Genomic DNA, 13,822 nt, shown 5'->3' with positions numbered 1-13,822 from the left:
CACCGAACAATAAGTTCTTTCTGTGTAACCACATCAAGGGGAAGGAAGAAAAGTGGCTATGGGTCCACAGTCACGTGTGATTTAAAATCTCCCCCCCCTGTGGCAAGAAGATAAACTCTCTTCATTTTGACTGTGGCCTCAGACCAGGCTGAAGATAATACTAAAAACCGACTAAGCCGGAAACACTTGTATTCGAGTGAGTTGGGCACCCTGGATTTTAGGGAGTGTCACTGCTGCAAAGTTATGCAGAACCTTTTCTTTTGCATAGTTTTTATTGATTAAAAAAGGAGAGGGAGGGAGTCGTTCCTCAGCTGGCATAAACAGACACAGCCTAGCTGAAGTCAGTGTGCATCTGTTCATTCTGGTGAAGGATATAATTACCCCATATTGCACTCATTTTATCAGCCATTGCTAATGTTTTCTGTGTGATCCTCTAAAGCTTTTCAAGAATGAAAGCTCTGTCTGCTGCTCCCAGCACTTTGCCTCTGTGACATATGAATTGTGCCAAATCCATTCTGGGTTTTTGTTTTTAAGCTCCGAGTACAAGGGTGAAGTGAAAATAAAGTGTGAATAATGGTCTTTTTCTCAAAGGCAATGTGATATTGCGTTGAGCTGAAAAATTTACTCTCCTACAGATCGGCCCTGCCAGTAGGAAGGGCTGATGGATGCTGAGCACGATCCAGCTGATATCTGATACAGGGGAGGGGGAGGGCTCTCCAGGGTTGCTGACAAAGCTATTGCAGGATCCAGGGACTGGAAGCTGAAGTTAGGCAAATTCAACCTTGCAATAAAATGCCAGTCATGAGCATAATAAAATATTATAGCAATTTATTGGTGCTGGTGATGAATTTGTCGTTAAGGTCTTTATAGTATTTTCTTTTAAAATCAGTCTTTGGTTTCTGGGAGAAATTCTAAGGCCAGCCTGGGAGCTGAAGGATCACGGTGATCCCCTTTGGTTTGGTAATTGAAGTGCACTTGTTAACTTCTCTTCTTTGCTAGGCCTGAAGGAGAACACATTTACCAGAGTTGCCCTTAACAATTCTCACAGCACCCGCAGATCTGCGCAGAGATAACTGTTCTAATTAAATCCTGTCCTTTAGGGCTACAGGGGATTGCCCACAGAGATGGGGGGAATTGTGTGCTTTCCTTCCCTTCTACTCCTTTCCCCCCATACTTGTTTGGGTTGGATCTTGAGGGCTTGTTTTGTAAGAGGTTTTCTTTTTCCCATATTTTTCTTTATTGTAGCACGGGAGCAACTCCCCTGGTGGGATGTGCCCCAGGAAGTAGATTGCCTTTGTCATTGGTGTTAACCCTGTCAAACCCAGCCAAACCCAACACACTGACATACATGAGGCTCTCCCACCTCCAGCACTCTGCAGCATTCAACAATTTGTGCTCTTGAGAGTGCAGTGATGTTTTGGTGAATGGGAAGCCTTTGAGCTTCATGCAGTGACATCTGGATGGAGCTTAATGGTATGGGATATACAAGAAGTGGTATTAGTCACAGCAGCTGATTCCCTCCTCATCTAAAACTCTTTAAAATATATTAAATTAGAGGCTGTTGAACATAAGATCACTCTGCACATCTCACAGGATTGGGCTCCCCGTTAGTTCCCTGTCTGAAAAGCAGACAGTGAATGCCCAGGTCTGAGAACATCTTCTTGAAAAGAGTCCTCACCTGCAGGCTGTCTGAGCAGCACCAGGGCTGGCTGAGCACCCGGAATTAAATGTTTCTGGTGCTGTGGCCACTGAGGAAACTCGAGAGCAACACAGGTTTGGGAAATCATTATACTCAAGAAGCAGCTCTCTCTTCTTGTGCATTTTGAGCCCTGGTAGTATCACATTCTGTTTTGACAGCTGTCAGAAGTTAAATGAAAGATACTTGGGGAGAGGAGGGTTGAGCTACAGGAGAATTGTTATTTGCGGCGCTCGCCAACAGTTGCAGTTTTCACTTGGTAACACACATTCTGTCTGTTATTCTTTCTCTTCTCCTTTGCTCAACTTTTGCACCTTTTATTTCTGGGGCTCTTGTGACGGGGACTGGTGCCATCCAACCCGTGCTACTTTCAGGAGGAGACATTTTTGTGATACTGTGCATGTGCAGTCCCTAATTTTATTCCAGCCCTTCTTCAGTGACTGTCAGCTTCCAAACTTTTGCTACTGCCACTGTCCTCCTTTCACCTCCCAAATTTAAGCTACAGTTTAGCCATGTGGAAAAGGATTTTACACTAACTCTTTCCTTATTTTGTTTGTTGTTCTCAGGTGACACCATTTGTCCTCACAGATTACTGCAGCAGTTTGCTTGTAAAGGTGACCCTCTGCCAAAGGTCCCTCACGGAGCTGTTTATTAAATACTTGCCCTTAATGTTTATATTTGAGGGGGAAACATTCCCAGGTGTTGTAGCACAGGGACTTCTATGTTTGCTTTCCGTTTCGGATTCGCACCTGCGGGCCGTAGAAATCATTTACCGCTTAAATTTTTTTTTAGCTTTAACTCGGGAGCACCTGAAACCTTCCCCCCCCCCCCCCCCCCCCCCCCCCCCCCAGTCAACCCTTTCCATTGTCCTTAATTTCCATATTTCCACGGGCAATTTCCATAGCCCGTGCGAGCGGCTGTTCCTCCTGTGCAGCACACGGGGGCAGAAGGCGCCCGGCCTATGTTCTGTGCTGCGCCACTTCGGCGAGTCCTGTCGGGTAATTCCGGCGTGCAGGGCTTCGTGAAGGATTTAGTACTTGGGAAAATTAAGTCTGTTTAATTGTCTGTGCAGGGAGAGCTTATTTTTATAGCGAGGGTGACGTGTGTTCACCCCCAGCTCGCAGGACGCGTGTTGCGGGTGTGGGTAGGATTCATTGAGGTGTTACATCTGACAGTCAATATGTACGTGCAGTAGTGCAGAAGACATAATTATATAGCTGGAATATATATAGGCATTTAGCTTTAATTAGGCTTTTTGATTAAATATAAAAGTGCAATTAAGAGTGACAGATACAGTAGATCCTGGTAGACGACATGACAGTTTTTGGCTAGAAAAACTCCTGAGCTGATTTTTTTTGTCAGACTTGATTTTTTCTAAAGATCCTAATGACTGTTCTATTGAATCTTTGATCTGAACTGCTCTGTATTCTCTCTCTCTCTCTGTGCTTATCTGTGTGTTTACAGTATTTCTGTTTGTAGCAGATGTTAGATTAATTTACAAGAAAATTGTTTTGTTTCAAGGAAGGATGATGAAATTTAGACTATAGCCAAGCAGCTAAGAATTAAATTTGGATTTTTTTTTTTTTTTGTCCATGGTAATACATTTTAACTGTATTTTCCTGAGCTTCTCAGACTTCCTTTTCTGGGTAATGATACTGTTTCTGTGAACATGTCTCTGAGCACACAAGCGTAAGCAATTGGTTAAAGGCTCACATATGACAGGCTTACATAAGATTTAACATGGGAGGGAAAGGACATTATTATGAAAATGTAAAAGCAGATATTACAAGATCTGCTTGTATCACTGCTACAGACGTGAATGAATTGCTTTGAGTATCATGTCTCCTATTGCACTGAGCTGATGTTTATGTTAGAAGCCCCAGTTTTGCACAGTGCCTGGGCCAAAATGAGTTTGAACCAATCCTCTGTGCACTACTTTTGAAAATAAGGCCATTAACTAACTATGGGTATGAAGTTAATAGTAGAGTCCTCCCTTAAACAACTTGGCCAGGATATTTGTCTCATGTCTTAGCTGAATAAGTCAGATAATAATTATATAAAGTGCTTGGATAAAGACAAAGAGCAGAGAACCCTTCAATGTACCCTGACTGCGGTTAGTTGGAGTTTCATGTAGTTTTTCATCCTTTCACAGTGGGGCTCTGAGGCTTTCCAGTGTTACCCCAGAGCTGTGAGCCCATCAGAGCAGCTCCCTGGCTTTGTTGCTGCACTTAATGTTTGCTGTGGGGACAAATGGGTTCAGCTCCTCCTTGGTGAGGTAGAGGATGATGGCCAGCCTGGAGAGACGATGTTGTGCCCAGCAGTAAATCCCGGTGTTTGCATTAAATTGCTTCCTCCGGCTCGAGATTGAAGTCAGCATCCTTGGAAGGGCTCCTGTAGACTCCAGTGTGGTGACACAGGCAGCTGTTCCCCATGTCTGTCTGTTACAACTTGTCATTTTGTTTCACAGTATGGAAGGTGTGAGAAGTGACAGGACTAAATAAGCACAGAGGGAACCGACTGTTGTATCTGGCCGTGCTAACGAATGAGCTGGGAGTGAAGTTAACTTCATGTGAAGCAGCTTAAATTATTTATTTTCAATCCTGGAACTGTACTTAACGTGTTGTTAAGGCAGAGCCGTGTTGACAGGGTGACATTAATTACCCCACTGGAAACACACCGCGGTAGCTGAAAACAATTGTTCCCAGCTATCAGCGATGGCTCTGGGTACAGCCCCAGCCTGGGCAGAGCGGGGCAAAGTGTCCTCCTCCACCCGTGGAAGCTGCCCCTGCATCCACCCACAGCTGCAAACTGGCTTTACTTGCAGCAACAACGAAAGATGAAGTTTGATGGTTGTAGGTTTCTTGTGTCCATCTCTCTATTTTTTTTTTTTTTTTTTTTGTGAGCTGAGTGACTGTGTGATTGATCTCCACTAGACGTGGCACATCTTAAACATGTGAGGATGTTCATTCACTGATGCACCAGTATAAAGGCATATGCTTTACTGTTCCTGTAAACCCCACAACTCCCTTAACGATTCAGTCCTACTCCTTAATTCATAGCAAGAGTGTTGTGTCCTTCAGAATAGGAAATTATTGTGTTTGGGTTTTCCATTCTTTGTCCAGGCTTTGGCTTACACATCCCTGCTGAGAACTGGATGTGACTTGACTAACATATGTCTGGATGTGCACTAATAAAAGTGAGGAATTGACTTTTTCCCTCCCTTCTTGTTCAGCACTGCGATGAGTTAAGGATTCCAAAATGACCCAGCTGAGAGGCACTGGAATATATCTACAAGTAAATGAACGGCTGGCTACTTCCAGTTGCTGTCCAATGTTTTCCTAGATGCTCCTGGTCCATGGTTAATGCAACCAGAGATCCTGCTGGGAGAAAGCGAGTGAGCAGTGTTTGTTCCCTGAGACGAGCTCAGTTGGTTAGAACTTGGTGGTAAGAACACCAAGGTCACAGATTCAATCCCCTGTGTGGGCCATTCAGTTCGAAGTTGGACTCGATGACCCTTGTGGGTCCCTTCCAACTCAGAATATCCTGTGAGTCTATACCTACAAGTAAATGAATGGCTGGCTACTTCCAGTTGCTATGCAATGTTTTTCCAGATGCTCCTGGTCCATGGTTATTGTAACTAGAGGTTTTATTGTGAGAATGCAAGTGTGAAGTGGTTTGTTCATGACAGTGGGAGTCTGTGCCTAATAACATCTACCTCTCTGTTTGTAGGTTAGGCCAAAGACCCTGATTCCAGACAGCCTCCCCATCTCCCCGTGCAGAGACCAACCTTCCAAGCAGCCTCCCACCTTCCAGAAGGCGACCGTAGTGAGCATCAAGAACCCCAGCCCTGCCCTCCCGACCGCCAACAACACCGTCAGCCATGTACAGACGCCCCACAGCCAGTCCCAGAGTGTCACCGAGCCCCTGTCCTCCCCTCTGAGCAGTGCAGGGGTGGCCTACGCCATCATTTCCACCTCCCCCAGCAATGCAGCCCCGCTCAGCACCAGCGCCACCGTCTCCGTGGTCAACGACAGCATCAAAGTGCAGCCGCTCCTCATCAGCGCCGACAGCAAGGTGGGCTCTTCACCTCCTTTTGGGCAGCAAGTACAGCAGATGCAAGCAGGGTGTTCCCCTGGGAGTGCACAGCCCTGGGCAGAGGGGAGGCAGTGGCTCCTCTGAAGAAGGTGGTGGCAGTGGCTCCTGTTGAAGAAAATAATCAGAAAGCAATGGGAAAACTCTTCAGGGGACACAGAGGTGCCAAGAGACGTTTGTCTCTTTACAAGCCTATTTTTTAGTGGGAACAAAACTTATCATTGTGTAACCTGACATTAATGGGACCATATGATCTTCCATTTCCTTAAACCAAACCTTGCTAATAATATCCCTGAATTCTATGCAGGCTCAGATTTCCTATGGACTCCCTCTTCAATTACACAGTGATACAAGTTACATTGGCTGACCCCGGGGGAGTGTATAAAATAATCAGGCATTCCCTTCTGCACTTCCAGGGGAACACCAAATGAAATGAGAGCTCAGAGTTTCAAAACTGATCAGCACAGGAATCAGTAGAAAAAATTCAAATTATGAATTACTTGTTTCTTCTTTGTACTGCTTTTCAGCTTTGAAATGCAAGAACTTCACCACTCTTACACCAGAAACAAATTTACTAAAGGCTGCCAGTGTGCCCAGCAGACATTCACTGCAATTTACTCCTGGGATTCCCCTACTTTGGGTCTTGTTGGCAGCACAGGTTCTCACAGAGTGCTAAAAAAGAATACAGGATGTAGGAAGGCTTTTGAGGTAAATAAGAGCAGACATCTCTTCCCCACTTTTTAACCATAATTTATTTTTCTGCTGCTTAAAAAGGCTACTGGTTAAGAAAACCATCTCTTTTTAAGCTCTAGAAACTTCTAGAGTGACCAAGCTGAGATAAAGTTTCTAACAATAAATAGCATGGATTGAAAGTTAGGAATGAAATAGATGGAGAAGGCCCAGCATTCAAAGCTAATATTTTTAATATTTGTCAAGAAGGTGAGCTTAGGAAAATCTTCCACAGTCCTTCGTGAAGATTTGATTACAGGTATAAACTCACACGTGGGTAGAAATTGTCCTTCATTCCTTTTAACTTAATACCTTCTGAGGTAGTGTGACCTGGACTGGGTAAATCTTCATGTGGTAGTTCAAATAGGAGCAGCTGGAGTTACTAACACACACTTGGGTGTATGAGAGATCTGTGTGCTAATTCCTGTAGGTCCTAAACCAGAGCTGGTTTTGATGTAAAACATGTGTAGTTTATTTCGTTTATGGAAAACTGGACATCCAGTGCTCAGAACACATAAGGGGTGAACTCTGATCTCAGTTACATGAGGAGTGTTTTCCTTCCCATCCACAGGTGCTTACCCTGAATAACACTGGTGTGACTGAGGTCAGATTGGCTCTGAGTGTGTAGTGATCCCTTCTCTTCTACCTGTACACAGAATAAAATCAAAGGAAAGATCTTAAAATCCCTGATACCACAAGTGCTAGAGCGTGGCTGCTCAGCCAGCTTCAGAAGTCCTCCAGATAGAAAGTGTCCTCATTTTCAGAGCCATTGGTTGAGTGACTCCCTTAGGCTGCTGGAGCTTTATAATGCACCAATAAAAATTAATTTTTAGAAACTTTAGTATGGATTTAGGAGCTAAACCCAGTATCCAGGTTTTTTTATACTTGTGACTTGCATTTCTTTGCTGTAGGGGTATGAAGTAACCCTGCAAAGAGGAATCCAAGGTTTCAGGCAGAAAAATCCAATTTCATGTAGTGAATTCTCTTATTTGTACATTGTCTTCTAGGTTATCATTATTCAGCCTCAAGTCCAAACCCAGACAGAAAGTAAAGTGGAGACAAAGAAACCTCCTGAAGAGTCAGCTCAGGGACCCCCTGCTACCAAAAAGAAAAAGGAGGAAAATCCAGAGGTGATTTTTTTCTTTTTCATTTTTAATAAATGAGCTCCATTATGGTTAAATTATGTCACAAAATGTAACAGAACTTGTAGGTCTTATAATAATCTTGGCACCTTGGAGTTCTTGTGAAAGGTGTATACAAGCTTAAGATATTTTCTTTTGTTATGAAATATATAGCATTGGGTTTACAGGCCACATATGAGGTGGAATTAACATTTCTTTTATCTTCTTTGTAATGAATCTTGCAACTTTTAGTTTGTACTTATCAACGGTTTCCTGTGTTCAACTGTGTCTTCCCACATGTCCACAGATTCTGGTCTGAGATACATTAAAGTCCTTCAAATTGAGTAAGAGGGCAGAAAGCAGGTTATAAGGTGAAATAGATTTAGTATACTATATTCTTAATATTCTTAATATACTATATTTTTTATTTCAGCTAAAAATACAAACCACAAGTCCTTGTAGAAATGGTGTCTCTCATTAGCAGACATTTTGGTTTTTGTCTGGGTGTATTCACATTAGATTGGGTGTACTTTTGAGGCAGTTTAAGGAGTTATACAAGCTGAATCTACTTCTGTTGTAGAAATGCTCAGGTCATGTGAAATCTTAACCTCACCAGTCTAATAAATGCGTAGCACAAAAGCATCCTTGGAGCTGTAGGCTTAAGAGGATTATTCAATATAAATTTATAATGTTACTTGAGGCATGTGGGTGGTCATTTGTTTTACCACTTTAAGAGGTTCATGTAGTTAAACAGTGTTAAGGATAAATATTTTAGCCCAGAATATCACAGCTTTATGCAGAAGCTCTGCAGGACTATACTTAGGAGACCTCCCAGGTTTAAAATCTGACCCTCATATGAATCTTCATTGCCACTGAATGATGGGACTGTAGAGTCCTGTTTTCTTTAGGCAGGTATTTCCAAAACCTTATTAATTTTGTAGCACCTTATGGACAGAAAGGTCAGTAGATCCTGCTTAAAAACAGAATGCTAGGAAAAAACATCCATTTTTCCTTGCCTGTAACTAATCTCCATGGAAAGAATATTGGACAAAAGTGTTCCAGAGAGATGCAGGAGGAGATGATGGGCCTGGGCCCACTTTTCGGTATGGCATCCATAAATTTAATGAGCTTTTTTAATTGCTAACTAGAATATCTCAACGACCTTTTTCTGCCCATGAACATTGTTCCTACCCTGTATATCCTGGAGGTCTCAGCAGGCTCTTTGTTCTGGGTAGGATGCTGATGCCCTTAAGTATGACAGTTCTTTTCTTTTCATAGATTTATTTCATAGCCATGAATAGGTAGGTCTAGAGTTAATTTCTTTTGTTCTTTGAAAGTAAACTTTAGTTGATTATCATGTATTTATGCAATTAGTGCAATTAGAACTAACAGCATAATTAGTGTAAATACATGTAATGACATAAATAGAACATGTAATTACAAAATGAAATGCTTTTGTGAAAATCTTTGTTTTGCTTCATGAAAAGACGTACTGTGTGTTTCTGAAAGCACTCATGGCTTTTAAGCAGATGATTAAATTTAAAGCAAAGAGTAACAAAGATGCCATGATATTTTTAAAAAGAAAATAGGCACTCGAGGCACTTCTCTTCAAGCTTTTATTTATCTTCAAAGCACAAAACTGAGGCAGGAACTCCAATAGGACTCTGTGTAGATAGATGTTAGTCGGGACAGAATGGGATTTAACAAATTAAACTGAAAATTTAAAGCAAACCAACCAGAAAGATTGAGACTTACTAGTAGCCAGGAATCCCATCTGCAGTTACTGAGTGTACCTGAATGAACAGAAAAGAGTGAGGATGATCACTGTCTTTGGTTCCTGGCTTGGTCATCCTAGTGGGAAACCATGAAGCTGATCCTGGACAATGTTTGCCTTCTAGAAGTTTTTTATTTAAGAGAAAAATTACTGCTATAAATGCTGGGTTTTTATTCTACCAGTGTTTCTAATCCCATCTAAGAAGTGCAAGAGAGATACATAGCAGTTGTGAACTAAATGCTGATGTCAGGCCTGGATTGAAAAGCTGGAGAAACTGAAGTCTTGGTTTTGCAGCTTCCTGAACTGAGGAGAGACAACAGGCACTGTGACACTTGAAAGGAAAGCATTGCAATGGAATTCAGATTTTGGATTGAATCCAACGAGCTACGGAAGTGTGAAATAGCCAAACCCATAAAAACAAATATACTGTTAAGATAATATGCATGTTAAAAAGAATACAGCTTCTCCTGGGATTTTTTTAAAAAGGAACCAACTTTCAAATCCCTATAAATGTTAACCCTTCCTGTGTTTAATCATGAGATAATTATCAAGTCCATTTGTGATAGCTCTTTATATGTAAAACTGTCATTACATTTAATTGGCTACGTATTCATATAATTTTAGCACAAAGAGAGGATATTGTTTAGCAAACACTCCAGTACTCAAATAATTTGAGTTCAGGCATCAGAAAATGTGTGTTTCCCCCACAGTTGGGGTAACACAGGCAATTCTGTGCTCCCTTGGAAACACACAGTTGCACATTAACCATTCCAACTTTGTGGTTCTACACCTAAATGTTGCTGTTATTCCTGCTCCCAGCTCTGAGATTTATCCTGCCACGGTTACTTTTTGATGGGGGTGAGGTGAAGCTTGTAATTCCCCTCAGTTGACTAATTTTCTTATCAGATCTGCACAGTGGATCTCGGATCAAATATTCATCTTTCCCTTCAGGTGTGGGGCCCCCGCTGTGCCTGGCTGGTGTTTTAGGCATGTAAGGGAGGGAACATTATTGAAATCAAGGTCTGACATGCAAATGAACACATGCACTTGTCATTACCACGGCTGTGGAAGGCAGAAGTACAGCATGAATATATATTTCATGCCAGTGATGAAATTCTACGGCACCATTTTTTAATCTGCAGGGAGAGTTATACACCAGGAGATTGTGGAGAGAAAATATTCCCATCTTATTAGGGTGTTAGTTCACCTGTTTGACAAGGATATTTTCACAGATACAAGAGGGGTATGGATGTCCAATCCTGACCCTCAGATTTTGAAGGACACACCCAATAGTTACATCTTTTCATTTACAAAACGAAAAGGACGTGCTTGCTTTCAGCTTCACTGCGTGGCAGTCAGAATTGCAAAGGAAATTGTAGTTCCAGTGACTTACTAGTTGATTTTATCCTGAACTGAAATGAGAAGTTGAATCATCAGGCTTTTTCACAAAACAAGAAGGTCAAACTAATCTTGACTTGGAAGTGTTGAAATGTGTTCTCCTGACACTTCTTTGATTGAAACAGAATGTTTTGACCTGCTGCTGCTTAAACGCTGTGTTTTAGTTTGACCTAAATCTACACATTTTATTTGGGCTGAGTATTATAATTTCATCTTCCTGTGGTCTTTGTACACTTCATCAGAGTTGGACTGTGGGCTTCGCTTGCCTGGATTTCCCAGTAGTTTGGGTTTGACAGTCAGATTGTCTCTCCTGTGGAATTGCACCTCACAAAAATGCCACTGGAGTGAAATGACTCAGCAAGGTTGTTCAGCACAGCAGAGAGAGGAAGAGACCCCCGAGGCCCCACAAATACCTCAGATTGACTGAAAACCAAGGAGTTCAGTTCAGTTTGGGCTTGGAACAACACAGCAGAATTTCAGTTTTCATCAGAAAGATGGAATAAAAGTTCCAGCAAAACTTTTACTGCGAGGGAAGAGTTCCCAGTGAAAAATCCCTGACAGAAAATTCAGAATCTTCTCTAGTACTTGTCCTGTTACTGCATCAGCATGTTTTGAAGGTTTTTTTTAGTATGAAGATGTGTTTTGTGCATACATAGTTTACAAGAGTTGTAAGCAGTATTTTAAGTCAGGTTTCTCGTGAAGAATGAGTTCACCAGCATCAGTGGGAGATTTTTGTTCACTCCTCATTAGGGGGAAATGTTGGATTAGTGTTTCTTTTCATAATTCATGCACATGGTGTTCTTTTTGTAACTTGGGAAGAGAAATTTCTGTTGTATTTTTATTTTGAGAGGAAGGGACTTAGTGTTTAGTGTTGTAAAGCTCAGTGGAAGTTTAAGATACCTTGTTTTGCTTCATACAGCTTGCTCACATGCAATAATAGCAGTGCCATGTCCAGATAGGAATAATAATACACAATTACCTCTCCAAAGAGTGGAGTGACAAACCAGCTGGCACTTGGATTGATTGGACTGACTGAATTTTGAACCTGTGCTGTGTAAAATCAGTAGTCACATAGCACTGGCTTCAGGAATCTCTGAATTCCTGAAGTTCATACGGTGGTACAAATGGGATGTGACTCACCAGGCATATCTGAAGCAAATCTTCAATTAAAGTTCTTCATATTAGTATGCCATCCAGTAAGATGCATTTCTAAAAGACCTTTACTGGGTTTGTCAAGTAAGTCTGTCAAGTCTAGTTTTATTTATTTATTTACCGTGATTACTGTAGTGGAAAATCTAACTCCTGTTTATTTTTTCCTTAGAAAATTGCCTTCATGGTAGCATTAGGACTGGTTACTACAGAACATTTGGAAGGTAAGATGGCATATCCTGTTTTACAGCTCGGTTTTGAAGTGAAATAGTTTCTCTTGGCTGCTCTGAATCTCACAGGATGGGTGAGCTTGGAAGGGACCGCTGGAGGCCATGTAGTCCAACGCCCCCTGCTCAAGCAGGGTCATCTGCTCTCTCCCATGTGAGATGGACTTTCAGGTTTTGAGTAGGTCTGTCATCTTGAGAGTTCCACGGAGTAGTGTGTAAAATAGTGATGAAAATCCAGCACTGATTTCATAAGAATTTAAGTAAATTAGAAAATTCCCTCTCAAAAAGAATTCATTCCCTCCATTCCCTCCCATTTAGCCAGAAATTTACCAAACTTCCAGTCTGATCCTGAGTTTGTTTGAGAGCTGCTGGCACAACTTTCCAGGCTTCTGAACACAAGTTCAAACAGACACTAAATGCAGCATCGCAAAGCTTTCAGTTTACTCCTCCAGCCTCCCAAAAATACCTTGCAAGAGCTAGCAGATTTGTACCTTTCTTTGCCTCAGCTTTGTCAGTCTGAAATCCCGGATGAGAGGGGTGAAAAATCATGGATGAGAGGGGGGAAAAAAGAGTTTGCTCAGCAAATTTGCCATTGTTGTGAGATGTGTCAGGGGTTTCTTGGCAGAATGGGTTAGTTCTGTAGACAGAGATGATGCAAGTATTTGAAAGGAAAAGTCTACAGCCTGATGTGTTTTAGTTCCATGCTCAGCTAAGACAAGTTGCTGGGATTCCCCCAGTGCAAGAAGAGAAAGGTGGTATCTGTGTCAGCTGACAGTGATTCTTGGTCACAAGAAACGTTAATGATAATTGATATTTGCCACCCATCCGGTGGACCACAGTCAGCAAAATGCTTAGGAAGTTCCAGTGTATTCAGTCTAAGTTTTATGGGCTTTAGTTTAGGCACCTGCTTAGGGCCCTTGCTGATTCCTACCATTTTACACCTTGATTTCTTTGCATTAAGATTTCCTGTTCCTTGGTTTTAAGCCAGGTTGTGAATTAGGGAGAAAATTGCATCTAAATTGTAAGGTCTCCTGATATACACAGCAGGCTTTCTGTGGGTCTTGCTGCCATTTTTCAGTGTCTTTCCTCTTTAAATCTGCATTTGAGAAAATCATTTAATGTCCCAGTGACTGAGAATTTGAAAGCAGTTTAAAGAAACTTTAAGCCATCGGCATTTTTAATCCCTTAATGGTAATGGATTAAAATGGAAATCAAAAAGCTACAGCAATTTTTGGAGAAGATTTATAATCCAAAAAGTGCAAATGATGGCTGGTTCTTGTTTTCTTTGTCTAAGGAAAATGGGACAACATTTGAAATTATGCTGAAGTGCAAATTATACTTAGAACAGAGAGGACTTCATTTTGAATAATTCTTTACCCTGTGATTTTATTGGAACTAATAAATTGTTTGTGCAAATTTAATGCTTATTTTCAAAATGCCAAGTACTGCTCTGCACTGTTTGTTCTACACTAAGTGTGGACATGCACATTTTGAACCAAACTGCTGCAACACTCATCCTGCAGAATCAATTCCTGCAGACAAATTCACTTTTTATATTCCTGCTAGCATTAAATAAATGGCTCCAACAAAGAGCTATTTGCTATGGAAAGGGTATTTCTTCATGAGAATTGGTGAT

General features: G+C 41.6%; 1 protein-coding gene across 2 annotated transcripts in view; it reads left to right on the top strand.

Moving 5' to 3' along the window:
- PHF21B (PHD finger protein 21B) overlaps positions 1-13,822 on the top strand; it is a 149,256-nt gene that overhangs the window by 119,902 nt on the left and 15,532 nt on the right. For both annotated transcript variants that reach the window (XM_027897747.1, XM_027897746.1), the window contains 3 exons: positions 5,426-5,770; positions 7,525-7,647; positions 12,132-12,183. In XM_027897747.1, the coding sequence (XP_027753548.1) occupies positions 5,426-5,770; positions 7,525-7,647; positions 12,132-12,183 (520 nt within the window). The remainder of the gene's footprint in view (positions 1-5,425; positions 5,771-7,524; positions 7,648-12,131; positions 12,184-13,822) is intronic.

The sequence above is a fragment of the Empidonax traillii genome, unplaced genomic scaffold (assembly GCF_003031625.1).
Source record: "Empidonax traillii isolate 1590-97213 ecotype Southwest subspecies unplaced genomic scaffold, ASM303162v1 scaffold557:size1000685, whole genome shotgun sequence".
Taxonomy (NCBI): domain Eukaryota; kingdom Metazoa; phylum Chordata; class Aves; order Passeriformes; family Tyrannidae; genus Empidonax; species Empidonax traillii.
Note: the sequence above shows the minus strand (reverse complement) of the source record. Positions and strands in the feature narration are given on the sequence as shown.